Genomic DNA, 18,766 nt, shown 5'->3' on the forward strand with positions numbered 1-18,766 from the left:
CTGAGGTCTGTCCAATATGCTGGACAGACTTTCCTCCTAAGGAAGTCTGCTCCCTCCCTGGGGCTCACATTAAGGACATTGCTAGGAAACTTTCTAGCCTGGTACAGCCCTCAAAACCATTACTGGTCTTCTCTGTGGATGACAATGAAGCCACAAGGATGATCAAAAGAGACTTCAGGGCCTTGGAACGGTTGATGAGGGAATCTGGAGCACAGGTTATTTTTTTCCTCTTTCCTGTCCAGCTGCAGGCAGTGACATTATAAGAAACAGACACATCCAGTTTAACAACACACCTTGTGACTCCCAGAATTTGTGTTTTTTCAATAATGGGATGGCCTACACAGCACCTGGCCTGCTGGCATCAGGTGGGATTCACCTTTCTCAAGTGGAAAGAGGGTCTTTGCTCATATGCTAGCAGGGCTCATTGACAGAGCTTTAAATTAGACTAGGGGGGGGCAGAGGAATTGGGTTAATATCAGGCTCATCTGTGATAGACAAGCCATGGGATGACGTGCCAAGGTTAGAGGGATGGGGTGCTAGTGAGGGCCCCTGTGGCTCTGAGCACATTTGAGGTCTTATGGAGATGAGCCAGGGGCTCCTGAGGTAATAGGAGCCAAGAGGCTCCTACAGTGAAACACCTCAAAGGAATTGGGAGATGTTCCTCTAAGAAGGTGACATGGCTAACAGCCCAACTGAAGTGCCTCTATACTGATGCACACAGCAAGAGCAACAAGTAGGAGGAGCCAGAAGCCACCATGCTGCTATAAAGCTGTAAACTAGTTGCCATTACTGAAACTCGGTGGGACAGGGAGGCGATTTGAAACAGCCAGCATGGCTTCACCACTGGCAGGTCCTGCCTGACCAGTCTAATGGCCATCTGTGAAGGAGCGACTACATCGATGAACAAGGGAAGAGCTATGGATATCATCTATCTGGATTTCTGTAAGGCCTTTGACATGATCGCCTAGAACATCCTTCTCTCTGGATTGGAGAGATATGGATTTGATGGATGGACCATTCGGTGGATAAGGAATTGGCTGGATGATCGCATCCAAGTGTAGTGATTGATGGCTCCATATCCCAGTGGAGATCAGTAATAAGTGATGTCCCTCAGGGGTCCATACTGGGACCAGTACTGTTTAATATCTTCATTACTGACATAGACAGCAGGATCAAGAGAACCCTCAGCAAATTTGCAGATGACACCAAGCTGAGTGGTGTGACTGACACACCTGAGGGAAGGAATGTCATCCAGAGGGGCCTGGACAAGCTTCAGAAGTGGGCCCTTGTGAACCTCATGAGGTTCAGCAAGGCCAGGGCAACCGCTGGTATCAATACAGGCTGCGGGACAAAGCGATTGGGAGCAGCCTTGAGGAGAAGGACTTTAGGGTACTGGTGGCTGAAAAGCTGGACATGTGCCAACAGTGTGCATTTGCAACGCAGAGACCCAACCATATCCTAGGCTGCATCAAAAGAAGTGTGACCAGCAGTGCAAGGGAAGTGATTCTGCCCCTCTACTCTGCCTTTATGAGACCTCACCTGGAGTACAGTCCAGCTCTGGAACCCTCGGCACAGGAAATTCATGGACCTGTTGGATTGGGTCCAGAGAAGAACCACAAAGATGATCAGAGGGTTGGAACACCCATTCTATAAGGAAAGGCTGAGAGAGCTGGGGTTATTCAGCCCAGAGAAGAGAAGGCTTTGGAGAAACCTTACTGCAGCCTTGCAGTACTTAAAGGGAGCCCAATGAAACATGGGGACAAAATTTCAGCAGGGCCTGTTGTGATAGGACAAGGGGTGATGGTTTTAAACTAAAGAAGGGTACATTTAAATTACATTTTTTCGTGGAGGATACTGAAACACGAGATCAAGTTGCCCAGAGAGATGGTAGATGCACCATCCCTGGCATCATTCAAAGTCAGGTTGGACAGAGCAACCTGCTCTGATTGAATCTGTCCCTGCAGTGGGGTTGAACTGGACTGGCCTTTGAAAGTCCCTTCAAACCCAAATAATAGAATCATAGAATGGTTTGGGTTGGAAGGGACCTTAAAGGTCATCCAGTTCCAACACCTCTGCCATGGGCAGTGACACATCCCACTAGACCAGGCTGCTCAAGGCCACATCCAACGTGCACACTTCCATAGATGGGGTATCCACAGCTTCCCTGGGCAACCTGTGCCAGTGCCTCACCATCCTAATCATGAAGAACTTCTTCCTAGTCTCAATCTTCCCCCCTTCAAATCATTCTATGATAAATAAGTCAAACTTTCAAAAATAAGCTTTAGCAAACCAATTCAAGGATTTGAAAAAAGCCTGAAAGCTTAGAATCCTAAAATGAAAATTTTGCATTACTACCAAAGTATATCCAACAGCCTACTGCTGTAATGCTCCTTCATAAAAATCTGAGGATTTATTAGGCTCTTACAAGTAAAAACTGAGGTAGGCTAGAGGGACTTGACCTCTTGTGTCCATCCCTTCATCACAATCAGAAACAGCTCAAAGTTTCACTAAATGAAGATTTGACACTACTTACCGTTGGAAATAATAAATGCAGTGTGTTGCAGCACTTAACTTGTAGATGCTTAACCCTATTAGTGGGGTCACTAGCTCTGAATGTCAGCATTTACTTAAATTTCCTATAAAAGGCACAGGGCAAATGTCTACATTTTTAGTACCTAGCTCAAAGTAGCAAATAAATGCATCTTTCCATCAGAATGCCCCTTCCTGAAATCTCTGCTATTGTTAGGAGCTTGAGGATGGGATTTCCATGAACCTGCCTAGTCTCTCCCTCACTCCAGTGTTGCTACGGCCTCCCATGCAAACGCACTCAGAGCTGTGCTGATCCATGAGATCATAGAATGGTTTGGGTTAGAAGGGAACTTAAAGATCATCAAGTTCCACCCCCCTGCCACAGGCAGGGACACCTCCCACTAGATCAGTCTGCCCAAGGTCCATCCAACCTGGCCTTGAACACCTCCAGGGGTGGGGCATCCACAACTTCGCTGAGCAACCTGTGCCAGTACCTCACTGCCCTCAACGTGAAGAATTTCTTCCCAGTGTCTAGTCTAAATCTTCCGCTCTCCCATTTATAGCCATTCAACCTCATCCTATCACTACACACCTTTGTAAAAAGTCCCTCCACAGCTTTCTTGTAGGCCCCAATCTGGTACTGGAATGCTGATGACCTGACTGGAAACCAGCAACATGGAAAGAAAAGGTTCCTTTTCAATCAAATTAACTTGCCAAAGATGGTGGCCTGGGAAATGAGTAACAGAAGTGTGCAAACAAACAACAAAAATATAGGCTTTATGGAAACCAGTCATAATTTGCTTATGAAAGAAGTTCATATATGGTATGTAACTACGTTCCAAACATCAGAAAACAGAAACTGGAGGTTGTTCAAGGGCATCAGGATCTCAGACTAACTCCTACTACAGCACCTCTGGACATGTACAACTTATCAACAGGGAAAAACACCTGCAAGAGACCCAAGTTATTCAAGTAAGAAAGATTCCCTCCTGAGTGGACCTCACACTGAGTTACATTTATATATGTGAGGAAAGAACTGAAGATCAGACCAGTCCACACAAGAAGCTGCTCAGATAGCTGTTACTACTTGAGATACAACAGGGGAAGTGATTGTGTATCTGCACTTGGCATTGGTGAGGCTGCACCTCAAATGCTGTGTTCAGTTTTGAACCCCTCACTACATGAAGGACACTAAGGTGGAGCATGTCCAGAGAAGGGCAACAAAGCTGGTGAAGGGCCTGGAGCACAAGTCTTATGAGGAGCAGCTGAGGGAACTGGGGTTGTTTAGCCTGAAGAAGAGGATGTTTAGGAGAGACCTTATCACTGTCTACAACTACCTGAAAGGAGGTTGTAGTGAGGTGGGTGTTGGGTCTCTTGTCCCAAGTAACAAGCGATGAGAGGAAATGGCTTCAAGTTGCACCAGAGGAAGTTCAGATTAGACATCGCATAAAATTTCTTCACTGAAAGGGTTCTCAGGTGCTGGAAGAGGCTGCCCAGGATGTGGTCGAGTCACCATCCCTAGAGGTATTTAAAAGGCATGTAAATGAGGCGCCCAGAGATATGGTTTGGTAGTGGGCAGGTACAGTTGGATGTGATGGTCTCAAAGGTCTTCTCCAAGCAAATGATTCTATGATTCTACTTTATGTCTAAAGGTACTGCCAGCTAAGAAACCCAACAATGGTAGATTCAGCATCTGAAACATCTGCACTGCTGAGAACATCCTGCCTTAAACAGAAAGTAACTTATTTTGCAGGATTTAAATAGTGGCTATATATCACTGCTGTCTTTAGACAGTAGAGGAAATCTGGCTTCACTGAGCTTGTGGGTATTCCAGTGATTCTTGTTGCAATGGTCAGCACGTTTAGTGCTGCTGTACTAAAATGAAATAGATTTGGGGACAGTATGCAAGCATTCCTATTGCTTGTGTATATGAAAAAGAAGGTGAATTTTGGAGGATAGCTTATGCTATGCTGCTTTAGTGGTGAAAGGAGTAATTGAAATATTTTTGGGACCTAAGAGAAGGAGGAAGAACACTGGTAACCATTCTGATATAGCAGTCCTTAAGGTAAGAATTATTAAAAATGCTGATGCATTGTTAAAAAATAAAATATGAGGACATAGATTTTAAATGCCACATTCACATAAGTTTACGCTTCGGTTGGTAAAGATGTTAATGAAATGAGATTTGCTTACACCCTTGCTTCGTAGCTGTATTGCTGCGTCTATCAACACTGATAAGGCTGCTCTGTAGAGCTCAGGATAAAGTTATGATGAACACAAATCACTATGCAATAAGAAGTAAGCTAAAACCAAGGGTTTGTGCTTCTCAAACGCTTTTAAATTGAGTCTGAATTGCTGGTTCCAGTTCCAAGGCAGACTAAGGGGTAAGGTCTAGAAGGTCACAGTGGTATGTGCTTTTCACCTCTGACCCCGTAACTGTCTATACTTGGTACAATCTATTTAACACATCACCACTCTTTTGGAGCAGAGCAGTCTCTGTTCTAGAAGAATCCATAGCAAATAGACCGGGGCTTAAAAAAAAAGTCTCATAACAGGAGCAGCTGAGAGAACTGGGGTTGTTTAGTCTGGAGAAAAGGGGGGGGGGGGGGGGGGGGGCGGGGCTGCGGGGGAAAGACTTTATCGTCCTCTATAACTACCTGGAATGAGGTTGTAGTGAGATGGGTATTGTTCTCTTTTTCCCAAGTAACAAGTGACAGAACAAGAGGAAACAGCCTCAAGTTGAGCTGGAGAGGTTTAGACTGGATATTAGGAAAAATTTCTTCACCTAAAGGGTTATTGAGCCCTGGAAGAGGCTTCCAAGGAAGCTGTTGAGTCATCATCCCTGAAGGGATTCAAAAGATGTGTAGATGATGCTCAGGGACATGGTTTAGTAGTGGACTCGGTAGTGTTAGGTTTATGGTTGAACTCAATGATCTTAAAGGTGTTCCTCAATCTCACTGATACTATCATTCATGCCAACACCTTCACCCAAAGGCAACAGATTAAAATCTTTCCAACTCTCAAGTGAGGGAAGGTGTTGGTAGATAATCAGGTGGCCCTGATATTATTTGAGTCACTGTGCATCTGCTGTTAACCAGGACAGTCATCCCCTCCTGTTTTCCACCATTTTTTGCAGTTGTGCTGCTGTGCCATACTGTGTCTGGTGGGATGCTTCTGGAATTTCACAAAACAGCTGTAGATCATTACATTGTTTTCTCCAATTTTGTTCACAAACAGTTGCAGTTTTTTTCTGTCCATTATGATCTTTTGGGAAACTATTTTCTCCCTAGCTGGCAGGGAGTTTTTTGAGGGTGGAGGGAGTGTTGTTTTGCATTTTCGTTTGGTTGGTTGGTTTGGTTTTTTTCACCTAATAACTAGGTTATTACAAAAAAAGAACAAAACTCTGTTACTACTTAATACTATAACAATCAGCATACTTAACATATCCCCAATAGGTGGTGCTGCATCTTTTTCATAGTATTTAATTGCTGTATATTGGCCCTGATCACCTAGAAAATGTAAGTCTTCCTGGAATTAATTGAACTTAGTAATTTAATAATAGATCCTTTAGGGGGTTTTGTTCTTTTAATAAATAATATTGCAATTCATTTGGCAAAAGAAATGAAGTGTGGCTTTGTAGCTTAGTAATTAGGACAGTCATATGGTTACACAGAGACAAAATTCAGGTTTTAGTCCCTCTGCGTTGGATTAATTGTGACTAAATCACTAATTGTAAAATAACAAACAGTTCCTGGCTAGAGGAACCGTCGAAGTCTTTGTAACCATGTGAACATATTAGATCATAGAGTCGTAGTCTTCTTCACTTTGTTCCAATCTCATTCAATTTATATTCTTATGCAAAGCAGAACAGAATATGTGAGAAGTGTAATGCACGCACTCCAAGATAATGTCTTAAAAGTTAGGTCAGCTGAGAGTTGGAAAATGTAAGCTTAAATCTCCAGAGTCAAGAATAAAATTTACATCTTTCTGTTCTGAGTAGTTTTTTTGCCACTGTGTCATTGTTATCAATGACTAAAAGACATTTGTAAACCAGGGAGGATTTAAATCAGTTTAAAAAGCAAAGTGTCATTACCTAGTGAGATGAATGTATGTTTTCTCATCAAAAGAAAAGCCATATCATTTGTCACTAGCCTATTTGTACATAAAATATTTTCCCCAGATTGCTTCTGCTGATAGAAATTATTTTTAAAAACTGTTCTTAAGTATCATCTTTGCTTCCAAATTATTAGAAAACGCTCAGCTTTTCCCCAAGTAATAATTCCTACTTTGAGAGATATCACTGGGAAATAGCAGCCAGAAATTCAGCAGTTGTGATAGGTATTATGTTCAACAGTCACTCAATTTTTCCTTTAAATAAACCTAATTTTAGTTGTTTAAGCAGTTCTTGTAACACCATAGAATCATTAATATAGCATACAAAGCACACGTATAACAGAGTGCTCTTATGCAGCTTTCAAACCACTCTTTCAAACCAAACCTTTTCAAAAACTGAGGTCTTTTTGAGGGGTAAAATTGCCCGGTACAAGGTAATTAGGTTTCACTGTGCTCCAAAACATCAATTGTCAGTGACAGAAAGCATTAGAAACAAAGCAATTGATGTGGCCCAAAATAAGTGTGTGTCCTCTTACTTCAAGAACAGAATGGAGCTGTAACTCTCCTTTCCTCAGTAACACAGGCATGCTGCTGAAAGCGTGCAGCAGCACAAAACTGTGTGCAGGAGCAACAGGATACTGAGAAAACAAGTGCTTAAATAAAACTACTTAACTGATTTAGTATTTAACTGATTGTGCAAGACTGCAGTCATGTATACACAGTGATAAGCCCTTTTGCTTATGAACTACTAAATCCACAAAAATCAGCTTGAAATCAATATGAGCTTATTACACTCTAGGCTGTTCCAGGTATTAACTGTTTTCAGGATTTTGCTCTATTTTTCAGGGAATTTCTGAAATCAATTGCAGAGTATCCCATAAAGCCTAAGTGAAGTGTGGGATATGTGTCTATTATTTCATGAAATCTCTGCTTATATTTCCTCTATCTTTTGTTTGCTATTTTCAAATTCCTAATAGAGTACCAGAATTTACCCTTTTTTCTCTTTTGCAATTGTGTGAGGTATCTGATGAAGTTCCATCCCTTCAGCATGTAAGCTTCACTGAAGCAACAGTCACGATTTCACAAGAAGGACAACGTAGACAGAATTATCTGCATTTGTGTGTCAAATTTGGGTTTTGTCCCTCTGTAGCGCAGAGATGACTGTTTTCCTGGAAGTCTGCATTGAGCTTGTCCCACATGTCTATGAACATGACCTGATGAAGGTTCACTTCAGTGCTGCAGGTCAGGGTGACCACATTAGTCGAGTCTTCTAAAAACCCACCACTGTATTTTTTATGCTCTCTTGTACTTAAATGCAGAAGGTCTAACCAGCACGATGGTATATGTAATGTTAGAGGGGGCTATATTTCTAATCAGATTAAAGAGATTGATTTATTAAAGACCTTTCCAACTCAAATAGCTCTATGATTCTATGGTTTAAATATAGCATCACATAAATTAGATGTTGATATAGGGATAACATGGTTTTCCTCATCACCTCAGCATTTAGTACTATCTAATATAGCAGAAAGGCCAAATTTGACTTAGATAATTCTCTTCTGACTCTTAGTTTTGTTGATTTTATATGCAAATTTTCAGCCCCTAGTAAAGTTAAATAGCACAAACCAGAACTTACAGGTGTTTTTGCAGAAATGTTACCCAACTCCTAACAGAGAGGAAAATAGCAACCCCTTTGCCAGGGCCCGTGTTTATAAGTTTCCTAGAGCTACCTGGCTTTACTCTAGAACTGAAGTCAATCTGTGATTTTCACCTTTATTTCTTTATAGTTACTCATAAATCCCTACTTTCCAGCAACCTGAGGAGCTTGGAATGCAGACAACTCCGAAAGCACTCCAGTGGAAACTCCAGGAACAGTGGACTTGAAGTGAAAGCTGAGCTGATAATTGCAACCCTTGGATAGCTACAAGTACAATCCAAAGGGAAGAGTAAACATAGAGCTGATGTCACTTTGGAACAGTGAGATGCTTCTGTATAACTTCAAAGCCGAAGTCCTGAAGGAGGATATTCACTGTCTTGATGAACCATGTGAGCGGCACATTCTCCTCGTTCTTTGGCAGATAATATTTACTGAAGGAACTCAGTGACTTGGAAGGAGCTTCTCTTTGTGTTTTGAGATTGAGAGCTGCAATCTCAGCAGATTTGTGTTGAGAACTGCATTTTTTTTTAAAGGCTTCCACATCAAAACAGAGCAGGTGAATGACAGCATGGATCATAACTGCTATACTGGAATTCTGTAGGTAACACTTTCTGGTGGAACTGAGCACCATTAACTTGATCTTTGTCTCTTGAACAGGTTTGAGATATTTTTTTTGCCTCCTAAGATGAGGTGATTACAATGACGTGATTGCAAAAGGATTCCTGCAGGAATCATCACCACTTGACATCTCCTGGGTCTCAATGTATCATGCTGACTGATAAAATGCTTCTCTCACATTATTACTAGGTGGTAATCCCCCATACTAATGAGCAGAGATGATCTGGTTGTGCAGAAATGTTACCCGACTTCTAACAGAGAGGAAAACAGCAACCCCTTTGTCAGCATCCTGAGTTTTTCACAGCAGCGTTGCCTTTCTTATAGGGTGTTGGGGAGCAAGAAAAGAAGTGAAACAAACAGTTAAATCCAATTTTCAAGTTAACAGGTGTTTTACCACAGGAGCTTTTAGCAAAAATCATCATAAAAGCTTGCTCTCAAAATACCCTGTGAAAACAAGTTTTTCTCAAGGAGCTTTTAGCAAAAATTATCATAAAAGCCAAAACTCTCAAGTAGTCCATGAAATCAAGTTTTACTCAAATTATTACAGCAAGAAAGAAAACAAATGATTAGTAGTGATGAACAACAAGTTAATAGCAACAGCTTGTAAAAGCAATGTGTCTAATCATTACCATAAGAGAATAAGTATAGTGATTAAGAAAGATACATCATCAATTGCTTTCTTATCATATAGATCCACAATCAATGGAGGTAGGGCGTTCTTTTTCACAGCGAAGATTTGGAGAGGCTGTCCCAGCAACTGGGAACCCCCCTCAGTGCATCCACTTGTTGGTGAGGTCTCTCCACCATTGCCACAAGGGGCTTAGCTTTTATACCAGTAAACTTATATCAATCCAAAATCACAGAGTCTCTGGTCACAGCTGCTCACTGTCTCTCTTTCTCATGCCTTCTTGCACCAAGAATAGCACAGCACAATCACACTGATAATAAAACACTTTCTCACACTTTGTATTAAGAATAGCTCAGCATAATTCTACTGATAATAGCAATGTGAGAAGTTGCAGATTGAATGGTACACATGGCAATGCAATACAAAACATTCATGGATCACCCACATTGCTCTCGACCTGTCCATCAGGCCCTGTCACTTCAACAGGGCATTCAAGATCAAGCAGGATGCGGAATATTGATGCCAATCCAGCATCCCTTTCATAACTAGGCAAACTGCCTCGAACAAGATGTAGTGGAGAGAGAGCTAGAGGCACATTGTTATTTTCCAGGGTATCACTGGAAGACAAAAAGTCTCTAGCAGTCCTGGCTGCAGCACTTATTCTGTTTTAGTTTGACTGTTGATATTGCACCTGCATGAGGCACAGGCTTGATAAAAAGGAGTCAAAGAATCATAGAATCACTAGGTTGGAAATCATCGAGTCCAGCCATTCCTATCTGACACTAAACCATGTCTCTGAGCACCTCATCTACCCATCTTTTAAATACCTTCAGGAAAGGTGACTCAACCACCTCCCTGGGCAGCCTCTGCCAGTGCCTGATGACCCTGTCTGTGAAAAATTTTTTTCTGATGTCTGCTCTGAACCTCCCCTGGTGCAGCTTGAGGCCATTCCCCATTGTCCTGTCCCCTGACACTTGGGAGAAGAGGCCAGCTCCCTCCTCTCTACAAACCTCCTTTCAGGTAGTTGTAGAAAGCAATAAGCTCTCCCCTCAGCCTCCTCTTCTCAAGGCTAAACCACCCCAGTTCCCTCAGCCATTCCTCGTAAGACTTGTTCTCCAGCCCCTTCATCAGCTTCGTTGCTCTTCTCTGGACACACTCCAGAGCCTCAACATCCTTCTTGTAGCGAGGGGCCCAGAACTGAACACAGTATTTGAGGTGCAGTCTCACCAGTGCCGAGTACAGGGGCAAAATAACTTCCCAGGACCTGCTGGTCACACCGTTTCTGATCCAAGCCAAGATGCCGTTGGCCTTCTTGGCCACCTGGGCACACTGCTGGCTCATGTTCAGTCAGTTGTCGATCAACACTCCCAGGTCCTTCTCCTCTAGGCAGTTTTCTAGCCACTCTTCCCCTAGTCTGTAGCACTGCACAGGGTTGTTGTGTCCCAAGTGCAGGATGCAGCACTTGGCTTTGTTAAACCTCATGCCATTGGTCTCAGCCCAGCGGTCCAGCCTGTTCAGATCCCTTTGAAGAGCGTCCCTACCCTCAAGCAGATCAACACTTTCTCTGAGCTTAGTGTCATCTGCGAACTTGCTAAGGATGCACTCAATGCCTTCATCCAAGTCATTGATAAAGAAATTGAACAGGACTGGATCCAGCACTGAGCCCTGCGGGACACCACTTGTGACAAACTTCCATATGGAGTTAACTCCATTTACCACAACTCTTTGGCCCGTGGTTCACCTCACTGGGTGACCCCAAGGCTCAGAAAGGTTCCTGCTACCCATGGTTCTTGTCTGGTTAGCAACGTGCATGGACACTGGTAGCAGGGCTGGGGGAGAGCTGTTCAGATCCAGTTGATGGCGTTCCTGGTGGAAGGAGGCAGTAGAAAGGTGGTCTGCTCCAGCCAGTGGAGTGGAGGCAGTGGGGGACCTCGAGCTGGTCAGCCCCTGTGCTCCCTACTTGGCACATAAAGAAGCAGAGCCCCCTGCTCCCTGCCCAAGGTCCAGAGAAGCAGACCCCCTCTAATCATAGGATCATTTACTTGGAGATGACCTTTGAGATCGTCTAGTCCAACTCTATCTATCTACTAAAAAAACACATCCCCTAGATCAGATGCAGTAGACATCAGAAAAAGACATCTCATCTATCTGTCTTTTAACTATCTCCAGGGATGGCGATTCAACCACGTCCCTGGGCAGCCCCTGCCAGTGCCCGAGAACCTTTTCAGTGAAGAAATTTTTCCTGATATCTAATCTGAATTTCCCCTGGTGCAACTTGAGGCTGTAACTTGCTCCCTGTCTGCTCTCCGGAGGAGAGGGATCCCCTTCCTGCTTTCTACGTGGAGACAGGGCTTCCCCTGCTCTATGCTTGGAGGAACAGGGCTCCCCCTTCTCTATGCCTGGAGGAATGGAGCTCCCCCTGCTCCATGCATGAAGGAACGCGGCTCCCCTTACTCTATGCCAACAGGAACGCGTACACCCTTTCTCTGTGCCTGCAGGAACGGGGCTCCCCCTGTTCTGTGCCTCCAGGAATGGGGCTCCTCTTTCTCTATGCCTGCAGGAACGGGTCCCCTCCATCTCTAAGCCTGCAGTAACGGGGCTCCCCGAGCTCTTGGGCTCTAGTAATGGGGCTCCCCTTCCTCTCTGCATGCAGGAACGGGGCTCCCCCTGCTCAGTGCCTGGAGGAACATGGCTCCCATGCTTTTCCCTTGCAGGAACGGGGCTCCCCTTGCTCTATGCTTGCAGAAACGGGGCTCCCCTTGCTCAGTGCCTGCAGGAATGGAGCTCCCCTTTCTCTATGCCAGCAGGAACGGGGCTCACCTTGCTCTATGCCTCCAGGAAAGGGGCTCCCCTTGCTCTGTGCATGAAGGAACGGGGGTCCCCCTGCTCAGTGCCTGGAGGAATAGGGCTCCCATGCTCTGTGCCTGCAGGAATGGAGCTCCCTCTGCTCTGTGCCTGCAGGAATGGAGCTCCCTCTACTCTATGCACGAAAGAACGAGGCTCCCCCTGCTCCATGCATGAAGGAACTGGGCTCCCATGCTCTACGCATGCAGGAACGCGACTCCCAAGCCCTTCGCTTGCAAGAACACCGTTCGCAAGCTCTTCGCTTGCAGGACCGGGGCAGCAGCGGGCGGGGCGCCCCTTCCCCGTGACCCCGCAGCTCCTCCCTTCTCCCCACGCACCATCCCCGCTCCTCACTGCCGCCGAATAACCTGCTTCCTCGGCCTCAGCCAGGCCCTCCTCCCTCTTTTTTTTTTTTTTTTATTTCCTTTTTTTTTATTTACTTTTTTTTTTTTTTTTTTTTTTTTTTCCTAATCCCTTCCCTCCTCCTCCTCGCTTCCCTCCTCCCCTCGAGCTGGAGCGAGGCGCCGCCTCCGCCGCCGCACTGGCAGACATGTACCCGGGAGCCAGCTCCGCCGGACCCGGTGAGCTTTGCACGATTTATTCCTACCCTTTCCCACCTCCATTCCTTCCTCCCTTTCCCCAGGGATGAGGATGCTCTCGGTCTGGTACCCAGCCCCCCCCCCCCCCCCCCGCCCCATCCAGATCCCGCACGGGGATGGTGCGCGCGTGCTTGGGGGGGGCGATGGCGGCGGGGGGGGAAGGAGAGATGGAGGGGGAGGGAAGGAAGGGGAAAATGGGGCTTGTCTGGGGCCGCTGAGGCCGCGGCTTCCGTGGGGAAGGAGGGGTCAGGCCGCTGCCGCCACCTCCGGGGAGGGAGAGAGCCTGCCGGGGGCCCCTGGGAGGGGGGCTCTGCTCACGTTTTGGGGCGGCTCTGTAGGCGTTTTAGGTTCTCTGGGCTTGTTTTGAGGTCTCCGAGTCCGATTTTTTTTGTGTCTCTTGACTTATTTAGGGGTCTCTGTAGGTATTTTGGGGGGTTTCTTGGCTTGTTTCGAGATCCCTGTACACAGTCCCGGGTCTCTGGGCTTGTTTTGGGTCTCTGTGCACATTTTTGGGGTCTCTTCACTTGTTTGGGGATCTCTGTACGCATTTTTGGGGTCTCAGGGTCCGTGTTTTGTGTCTCTTGACTTGTATTGGGGTCTCTGTACGTATTTTGGGGGTCTCCGTATGTATTTTTGGGGTATCTTGGCTTGTTTTGGGGCCTCTGTACACATTTCCAGGGTCTCTGTACACGTTTCCAGGGTCCCTGGGCTTGTTTTGGGGTCTCTGTATGCATTTTTGGGAACTCTGTATGTATATTTGAGTTGTTTTGACTTATTTTCGGGTCCTTGGTTCCATTTTTGGGGTCTCTGGGCCCTTTTTGGGGTCTGTATGTATTTTTGGGGTCTCTGGGTCTGTTTTTTGTTTGGGGCCTCTGTACGTGTTTTTGGTGTTTCTTGGCTTGTTTGGGGGTCCCTGGGTCCATTCTGGGGGTCTCTGTACACATTTTCAGGGTCTCTGGGATTGTTTTGTGGTCTCTGAACACATTTTTAGGGTCTTCGGGCTTGTTTTGGGTCTCTGCACACATTTTTGGGTTACCTGTACACATTTTTTGTATTTCTTGGCTTGTTTTGGGATCTCTGCACCCCTTTTGGTGATCTGTGTATGCATTTTTTGGGTCTCCGCCTCCGTTTTTTGAGTCCCTTGACTTGTTTAGGGGTCTCTATGTATTTTTGAGGTTTCTTGGCTTGTTTCAGGGTCTCTACACATTTTCAGGGTCTCTGGGCTTGTTTTGGAGTCTCTGTATACGTATTTTGGTTATCTGTACACATTTTTGGGGTCTCTGGGCTTGTTTTGGGCTCTCTGCACCCTTTTTTGGTGTCTCTGTATTTCAGAGGCCTCTGGGTCTGTTTTTTCTGTCTCTTGACTTGCATAGGGGGTCTCTATACACATTTTTGGGATTTCTTGGCCTTTTTGGGCATCTCTGCACCCTTTTTGGGGGGGTCTCGGTGCCCTCTTTGGGGATCTCTGCATTCATTTTTGGAGTCTGCATGCATTTTGGGATATGCACGCCTTTTTGGGATCTCTGGACTTGTTTCAGAGTCTCTGGGTCCGTTTTGTGTCACTTGAGGGGTCTCTGTCCCATTTTGGGGTGTTCTTGGCATGTTTTGGGGTCTATGTACACATTTTAGTGGTCTCTACACATTTTGGGGGTCTGTGGGTCCATTTTGGGTTCTCTGTACTTGTTTTGAGGTCTCTTTACATATTTTTTTGATCTCTGGGCTTGTTTTATGATCTCTGAGCTTTTCTGGGGATCTCTCAGCTCTTTTTGGGGGCTCTCTGAGTCCATTTTGGGGTCTCTGTGCACATTTTCAGGTTCTGTGGGCTTGTTTTGGGGTCTCAACACATGTTTGGGGATCTCTGGACTTGTTTTGGGATCTCTGTGAGTCTTTTTGGGAGGTCTCTTGGACACTACACGAGCCTCGAGGCAGTGGGGAAAATGTGGGGGATGTGCCTCAAGGTGGTGGGGAAGGAAGGAGGGATGGGGAAACACAAGACCCAAGATAGTGGGAGAGGGGACACCAGCCCCGAAGCAGTGGGAAGGGAGGGGAGACGCACTTCAAGGTGGTGGGGGAGAAAGGTGGGAGTAGTGGGAAAGGAGCGGTGTGGGGGGACACGAGCCCTAAGGCGGTGGGGAAGGGGAGATGAGCCTCAAGGCAGTGTGGAAGGGAGGTTGGGAGGGACACGAGCCCCAAGGTGATGGGGAAGGAGGGGACAACATGAGCCTCGAGGTGGTGGGGAAGGGGGAACACACAGGAACCCTGAGGTGATGGAGAACAGGGGACATGAGCCCCCAGGTGGTGTGAAAGGAGGGGGCAAATGAGTCCCGAGGTGATGGAGAATAGGGGACATGAGTCCCGAGGTGATGGAGAATAGGGGACATGAGCCCCAAGGTGGTGGGAAATGAAGGGCATACACGACATGAGCCCCAGGGCGGTGGAGAAGAGGTGGCAGGGAAAGAGGGGACTGTGAGAGGTAGCCTCATGGGGCTCCTGTGGCTGCAGGGGCAGTAGGAGGTGGCAGAAATACCCCCTGCTGTCCTCCAGTGCCTGGCTGTGTTGCCAGCTACGGCCTTCCTCTGCCAGCGCCCTGTGGCCTGGGGTCTCCATTTCGTCCCTCCCAAATCCCAGCAGCGCCTGTATCCTGGCCTGAGATGCTTGTCTTGCTCTGCGCAGAAGTTGAGGCCGCTATGGCCGTGTTTTGCCAACAGCCGTTTTTGTTAGCACTCACGCTGCCCTGGTTTGTGTCATTTAAATGTAGGTAAAGCGTGTGGAGATGTGAGGCAGGACCATAAGACGTTATCAGCTTCACTAGGTGTCTTCAGGTTCTGTTGTCTAACAAAATCTGTGAGCAGAGGAGAGATGAATGTGGAGAGAAGAAAGGTTACCAGCTCGCTCTGGGAGATTCAGTATCATTTAGGGGAAAGATAGGTTAATACTGTGGGAGTTTGTGAAGTTAATATGGGATGGTTTTTAGAGTTAGGTTGTTTCTGTGGTGGGGATTCTTTTCTGATCTAGAAGCTGTGGTATTTGGGTGACTGGTACCTGTTTGTTTTTTTTTTTCTAGAAAAGTTTCAGAATAAGTGGAACTTTATTTTAGATTACTGTTCCCAACAGTTTTGCGTAAGATCTTTTCCTTTAAGGGATAATCTAGCAAAGAATAGTGTAGTGAATTATAGGACCGGTAGCTGAGATTTCTCTTACTGCTTCTCGTATGAATGCTTCTACTGTAAGAGCAATCACATCTTAGGATCTACAGTTTGGTGCTGGCTTCTTTTTTTTTTCTCTGACTTTAGTCTCTTGAAGAGACAAGAATAAGGAAAGGCAATCAGGATGACTGTTTTCCTCTTGGAGTACAGCTCCTCTGTTTTTACTTTCTTGCTTTTCTTTCTGTGGTGCACGAAGGCTTTTACTAGACTCCCCAGAAAGATGGGTCTTTGCAGCTGTGTGTATCCAGACTGATGTGCAAGGTTTGGGTTTCATGTGTAACATCGTTTGCACATTTCAGTAGCAATAACGGTGTATAACTATTGATATAATCACTCAGTGGCTTCTAGTGTGAGGTTCTCTTGTGAAAGTGCGGGTATACCTTCAATTTACAGGTATTAATGGTGCTCAAATTGTGCTGTTAAGTTCATCTTTTGATTTATCTTTTCTGAAGTTACAAGCGAGGAGCTGAATCCTTGAAAATATTGACAATGTATGGGGTGAGAACAGTTTTCTGTATGAGAGTCTCTTTATCTTTCTTTATTTGCTCTCTGTCTGATCCTGCCACTCTCTCTTTCACTCAAAATGATCTTACCCCCACTGCACCAGCATTGGTGGCTGCTGTTTCCCATCAAGGATCCATGTTCAGTGTGTAAGGGTATTTTCCTCTTGCTAGAACAACCCTCTCTTAACCTCAGGCTCTTGCTAGAACAAATGCTACACGTTCACTGAGTCCCAGGTTGCTACACCTTACTATTCTGCTCCCTGCAGCCGAGCTCATCTTCTGTCTTGTTTACTTCCTATTTTATCTCTGTGGCTCAGCCCTTTCTCCCTATGCAGAGCCGGGCAGTGGCAGTTTATGTTCTGGGGTATGAGCTGCAAGTTGTTCTCTGCATCATGAGGCTCTCTGTTTCCTTCCTGTGAAATAATCCACAGAGAGCCTTAGCAGTGCAGTTGCTTCTAGCAGTCTGGACAGGTTCCTGCTCCCCACCAAATCGTAAGGCAGGGCATTTGAACAGTTTTAATTTTAAGAGAGCGTGATTCTGCTGTGAACTGGTCTGAAAATGGGGACTGTTAGCAGGATGCTTAGTTGGCTGTATGTGGCTTGCGAGCTGCCAGTGACAATCCTCTTCCATATGTTAATCTGATACCTATAAATGAGTATACGCTGAAATCTTGTTTAAGCAGTGAGCAGAAAGTGTGGTTTACAGCCATTCCCTGAGCCACAGCTGCCAGGAATGTACAAGTACTCCAGTCTCCATGTATCTGTCAGCACATCCTTGACACTGTTTAAATGCTCCATTCATATCTCCTGGAGCTTAGATCTTGCTGCCATTTGCTTCTCCAAACATTGTTGATGCGTACAAGCTACTTTGCTCTTCCAGATCCCGTCACCAAATTGGATACAGCAACCAACCCTGTTCTGAGGGTGCCTGTGGTGCTGGCCTCCCACCGACATAATCGCTCAGTTTGCCACAGGGTTTGCTATTTTAATCTTAATTCTTTTTTTCTGGAAACTGTATAAAGGAAGTTAGGAGGCCGTATCTGACTAATTTCAAAAAATTGCTGCTGAGCGTGGAAACTTTGTTCAAACACGCTGTTACGTCAGGAGTATAGAAGAGAGACATCAGGAAATCATTCTTGTGATAAGGAAACCTATGATCCCTTTTCCTTTTCCCAAACACAGTTTGAGTTCTTGACTTGGTATTTAACTTGCTGAAACAATGCACCCATGCGCTTTTTTTTGCCTTGAGTAACCCAGGAAAAATAAAAAGATCTGAAAATACAAGAGGGGATTTTTTTTTTTAAGGAAAAAGCTTATTACTGCTACATGTTGGTTTATATTTTTCTAGACAGACAGAAATGTTATAGTGGCATAATAAAAATCCTGTCATTCAGTTTAAAGGAGTGGTTAAAACTTGTATAAACTTCTGTAACATACAGTGCTTGGTATTCAAGTATTTATAAATTCTAATCTTCACATGCTATAGATTGTTTTTATTCTTTGAAAGGATGTTTACTGTTTACGTGCTATTCAAGGTCTTAATTTAGTGTTGAAGCAGCATTTGTCTGAAAAAGTGGGTTTTGTGAAGGAGGTTATGGCTTTGCATGTAAAAATAACCTTTTTTTCCCTAGCACAAGAGACAACTTTGATCCCTCTATCAAACTAGTGAAGTGAAGTTTTTCTTGCTTATTGTTTAGTTGTGTGTTACCTCTTTAAAATTGTTAATAAGCTGCTGACATTTTTAAATCTTTCTTCTTGTTTTCAGTGCATGCAGTTTTTTTTAACTCCCATATATTTTATTAGAGATGGGCAATGGTTGGATGCTGACTCTCTTTAGGACTCTTTGCTCCTAAGATGCAATGCAGGGAAGGTTGTGCCCATACCTTTCCTGAGGTGGTAGAAATGGCCACATCTTCATCTCCTGGAATTTAATTCCACCAGTGTCACGGAATCATAGAATGGTTTGGGTTGGAAGGGACCTTAAAGATCATCCAGTTCATGCCATGAACTCCATGGTTGCTCAAAACCTCATCCAACCTGGACTTGAATGGGGCTTCCACAACTTCTCT

The 18,766-nt window shown here is 45.2% G+C and overlaps 1 protein-coding gene across 2 annotated transcripts in view; it reads left to right on the forward strand.

Moving 5' to 3' along the window:
* The first annotated feature begins 12,869 nt into the window (after positions 1-12,869).
* The window catches only part of AGO2 (argonaute RISC catalytic component 2), a 72,481-nt gene continuing 66,584 nt past the window's right edge, over positions 12,870-18,766 (forward strand). For both annotated transcript variants that reach the window (XM_054057954.1, XM_054057955.1), the window contains exon 1: positions 12,870-12,970. In XM_054057954.1, the coding sequence (XP_053913929.1) occupies positions 12,940-12,970 (31 nt within the window). In that variant the 5' untranslated portion in view covers positions 12,870-12,939. The remainder of the gene's footprint in view (positions 12,971-18,766) is intronic.

The sequence above is a fragment of the Cuculus canorus genome, chromosome 2, assembly GCF_017976375.1.
Source record: "Cuculus canorus isolate bCucCan1 chromosome 2, bCucCan1.pri, whole genome shotgun sequence".
NCBI classification, from domain to species: domain Eukaryota; kingdom Metazoa; phylum Chordata; class Aves; order Cuculiformes; family Cuculidae; genus Cuculus; species Cuculus canorus.